Source organism: Mus pahari, chromosome 8 (genome assembly GCF_900095145.1).
Source record: "Mus pahari chromosome 8, PAHARI_EIJ_v1.1, whole genome shotgun sequence".
Lineage (NCBI taxonomy): Eukaryota > Metazoa > Chordata > Mammalia > Rodentia > Muridae > Mus > Mus pahari.
In genome coordinates, this window is record NC_034597.1 from 6,629,721 (window position 1) to 6,634,064 (window position 4,344).

Below are 4,344 nucleotides of genomic sequence, written 5' to 3' on the forward strand. Positions count from 1 at the left end.
AGAATTACCACTAGGAGAGAAACTTGCAGAGGCGGAGAATGAATTTGGCGTCGTCCTGTTTCTCTCCTGCTTGTAAAACACGTGGTGAGGAGCCGAATGGAGTGATGACCCCATTCCACTTCGAAAGTCTGTAGAACTTCCGATTCGAAAAACCGAGTTCCACTCTCAGCCTTGGTCAATTAAGCCTTTACAAAGAGGGGCGGGGCCTCCGGGAAACCGACCTGGGGGGCGGGGGCGACAGACCCTCCCGAGCTGCTGATTGGCTGAGACGAATGTCTGTCTGCTTTTGCCTCCGCCCTACCACCTAGCCCCTTAGCCACTGGAGGCGGTCGCTCGACGCCGGTCCTGGTGCCGAACAGGCAGGGGGCGTGCTCCGGGGGGGCGTGCCGGAGCGCGCCCCGCCCCCGCCTGCCAGCCCCGCCCCCGCCCCGCCCCCGTCCGGGCGCCGCTGCCTCCTCCGCGCCGCGTCCTCTGCCGGTCTCAGTCCTCGCGGCACGCCGTTGCCTCTCTCTCCCGGAGAACGTCCCGCGCTCGCCGCGGTCGCCGCACTCCGGGGCCGGCTCTCGGCGGCCGGCGCTCCGCACAGGGTCGCCCTCCGCGTGCCCGTCTCTGCTGTGGTCGCGGCCTCTCAGAGCTCCGGGGCGGGCCATGGAGGCGGACGGGGCCGGCGAGCAGATGAGACCGCTACTCACGCGGGTAAGGAGCGGGGAGGCCGAGGCCCGCAGACAAAGGCGGCATCGCGGCGGGGCTGCCGGCGGCCTGTGCTGGCGGCCGCGCGCCGCCGTCGCCTTTGTGTGGCGGGGGTCGCAGGGGACGGCCGGCTTCGAGCCCTCGGGGACGCCTCTCCCGGGGACGCGTGTGTCCGCCGCCGCAGTGCCCGGCTCTCGGACGCGCGGCGCCGGCGGCCGTGTTCTCCCGCCGCGTGGACGCTGCCGTCCTGCAGCCCAGACTGCTTTTCCTACCGCCGCCGCCGCCTTCAGCCCGTGGCCGGAGTCGGGACCGGCGCTCTGGGGAGTGTTGGGTCGCAGGCCCAGGAGAAGGACCGTGAATGGAATGTCCTCCTCCGGGCTCCATAGAAAGAGAATGGACGAGCCGGACCCCAGTGCTGTGCGCTGCGCGTCCCCAGTCTAGCCGACCCCGCTTTGCCAGTGCAAGCAGCTTGAGTCGGCGGACTCGGGACGCGCGGAAACGGGGTTCTCATCTAGACGGGGGAGGGGGCACACAAGTGTCCCGTTCTCTAGAAACAGGAACGTGCATGTGCCCTACAGAAGAAACTGCCTTCTCCTTTCAGAGTCTCTGACTCAAAGGATGGGGTGGTATTAATTTTCCTACTTCAATTTTTACTCTGACCAGTGAAATGGGAGGGAAGGTTGCAGGGATGAATTTTCCAGTCTTTTCAAAACAAGGAAAAGGACATTTTGCCTTTTTCTTTTTAAAGTAGAACTTTCCTTAAGGTTCCCTTCTCTCGTTACTTTAAAGGTTATTGTGGAGGCCGTGGGCAGCGATCATTCATTACTTCGCAGTATTCAAATATAAGCTCTTTAAATGTAAAGGAAAACTTCGGTCTTAAGACTATGAAGTTTTGCAGTGGTTATGGGTTTGACGGGTCACAGTGATGAAGTACTGGAAACTCCTAAGGATTCTTTTTATGGCCTTTGAATGAACCTTCAGGACCTTCTCCAAGACTATCTGTCAAATACACTGTTGCTTGTTCTTAACCTTATTTGCACATTTTCAGCTGAACAGTAAACAGTATCAGTTTTCATAAACCTGGGTAAAAATGATGTATTCTCAAACTTAGGCAGGAGTCGTCATACACAATAAGGCCATTGCCATCCATCCATCCATCCATCCATCCATCCATCCATTCATCCATCCATCCTGTGCAGTAGCTTATTGAGAATTTATTCTGTAGTGTCCAGAGTAGAAGCAGTTTTTCCCTATAGAAGCTTCATTCAGAGGGGTGTGGGTATGTGCCTGCAATAAGGGACAGGATAGGGGACAAACAGATGGCAAGGAACTCTCAGTTCTGCTACTAGTAGCATGATAGGAGAGTATTTTGGGAGGTCATACTCCCTAAGTCTTTGGGAGAATAAAAGTTGGCAATAATAAACTTACAGAAATTAGTAATAGACATAAGGGGCTGGAGAGATGGCTCAGTTGTTAAGAGCACTGGCTGTTCTTTCAGAGGACCCGGGTTCATTTCCCAGCACCCACTTGGCAGGTTACAACAGTTTGTAATTCCTCTTCCAGGGGAGCTGACACCCTCATACAGACATACATGCATACAAAGCAGCAATACAAAATAAATTATAATAGAGAAATAAAATTGCTTCTAGTCTGGAAGCAGCAGTGAAAATAGGTTAAAATAGTGGAGAGTGTTCTGCTTTTTCAGAGGTGGAGCATGCTCACTTTACTTTGGTAAGTGAAAACATAAAAATGAGATACTGTGATGTTTGTCAATTATAACTTTTTTTTTTTTTTTGAGACAGGAATCCACATCTTCCCCAAGCAGGCCTCAACCTTGCTACAATCCTTCTGTTTTCGCGCCACACCACACTTACTCTTAGTTACAACTTTTACTTCACAATTAACTGGCCTAGCCAAAAGAGTTGACTAAAATTCATATTTATGTACCACTTGTTTATAATTATGCAAAAATATTCGAGTAGCCGTTACGTTGGAGGCCACTTATATTAATTTGTAAATGGAGCCCATCCCTCTCATAATTTAGTATTATGATTTCTCACTGACCATATCATTGGAAGGAAAACTTTACCTTGCATTATCTTTTGTTTTTCGGGATTGAACTGGGTGAAGGGGAGGCTTATCTATGCTAGGCTTGTGCCATCATGTCTGGAGGCAACATTTGTTTTGCATTAATAAAAATGTAACCATTGGAGCCGGGCATGGTGGCGCACACCTTTAATCCCAGCACTCCGGAGGCAGAGGCAGGTGGCTTTCTGAGTTCAAGGCCAGCCTGGTCTACAGAGTGAGTACCAGGACAGACAGGGCTAAACAGAAACCCTGTCTCGAAACAAAAAAAAAAAAAAAAAAGTCACCATTGTAGGTTTCATTTGGAATTTATCAAAATCTTATTTTTTTAATGATGGATAATAAGTAGTTGTTAGTCATGTTTTATAGTGTAAGTTGTAGCATATAGTACCAATTCTCTAGTTTTAGCAAAGAAGCTTTCTCTTGAGCATTTTGAGACTGTCCCATGAAAAGGTTGTTTCTCTGATTTTAATTTTTAGGCTTTCTCTCTCTCTTCTTTCCTGTTTTTTTTTTTTTTTTTTTTTTTTTTTAAAGGGAAGGTTTCCCTGTGTGTTTGAGGCTGATTTTTGAATTCACCACATAACACAGACTGGCATCAAAGTTGCATCAACTTCCTGCCACCACTTCAAATGCTGGACTTAGAGGCATGTTTCACTTTACCCAGCTTCACCCTGCAGATACTAAGTATCTCATGAGTACTGGGTACTGGAGAACAGTCATACCAGTTAGACATAGCCCTGCTTCCAGAGGGTTTATGTCCGCATATTGGGTGAACATTTACATTCAATTTGTGAATGCCAGTTAAAATATTTCATGATTCTGTTAGAAATATTTCTTTGAAAAAAGAGTAGGTATTAGGCTAGAAGGAATAAGATTCAAATAATCTAGTTTTTATGAGTCTGTAAATATCCTCCTTTGGAGAACTGTGAGTTGCTTTCACTACTGACAGCTTTTACATATATGGCATCCCAGGCATATTACCAGAACTTCTGTTACCTTTTTGGCTTATTATTGGTAATTTGAGGCTATACTTCATGGATTTGTAACAGTTAAGGGAGAGGCAGTGTGCCTGTCACTTGTCCATGTAAACCTAGTCTTAGATTGGAGGACAGTTGTGTCTGATAGTGAGACTAGGCAATGGCTGATTTAAGAACATAGGTTTTCTTTTGATCAGGCAGAGGATATGAAAATTAGCATGCTCTTATACTAAACTCTCATTAGTTGAATAGGTTACATTGAATGCCAGAGTACCCTGGCACTGGAGGAACTTAGTATAACATTTAGTGGCATGTGCTGTATATATTTAAACTTTGGTAGCTACTTGTCAACATCCTGTATTGGGTTGTTTCTCTTCCTCTTTCTCTCTTACTCTATCTTACCACAAATAAGATCTTAAAGTGGATAGGATTTGCAGCTACAGAAAGGGCTGTTTATGTTAAGACTTGTTTATAAGGTTAGTGCAATGGGTTAGTTATAGATAGATACGCATAGTTTGAGCTTTCTTTTTGTTACATATGTATGTACACTTGTGTGTGTGTGTGTGTGAGAGAGAGAGAGAGAGAGAGAGAG

At 47.5% G+C, this 4,344-nt stretch overlaps 1 protein-coding gene across 6 annotated transcripts in view; it reads left to right on the forward strand.

Moving 5' to 3' along the window:
- Nucleotides 1–446: 446 nt before the first annotated feature.
- The window catches only part of Slc4a7 (solute carrier family 4 member 7), a 97,195-nt gene continuing 93,297 nt past the window's right edge, over nucleotides 447–4,344 (forward strand). For 4 of the 6 annotated variants that reach the window (XM_021202999.2, XM_021203001.2, XM_029541865.1 and 1 more), the window contains exon 1: nucleotides 484–696. In XM_021202999.2, coding sequence (XP_021058658.1) covers nucleotides 649–696 — 48 coding nt within the window. In that variant the 5' untranslated portion in view covers nucleotides 484–648. Of the gene's footprint in view, nucleotides 697–4,344 lie in introns of all 6 variants that reach the window. The other 2 variants (XM_021203010.2, XM_021203014.2) reach the window with 1 other exon arrangement.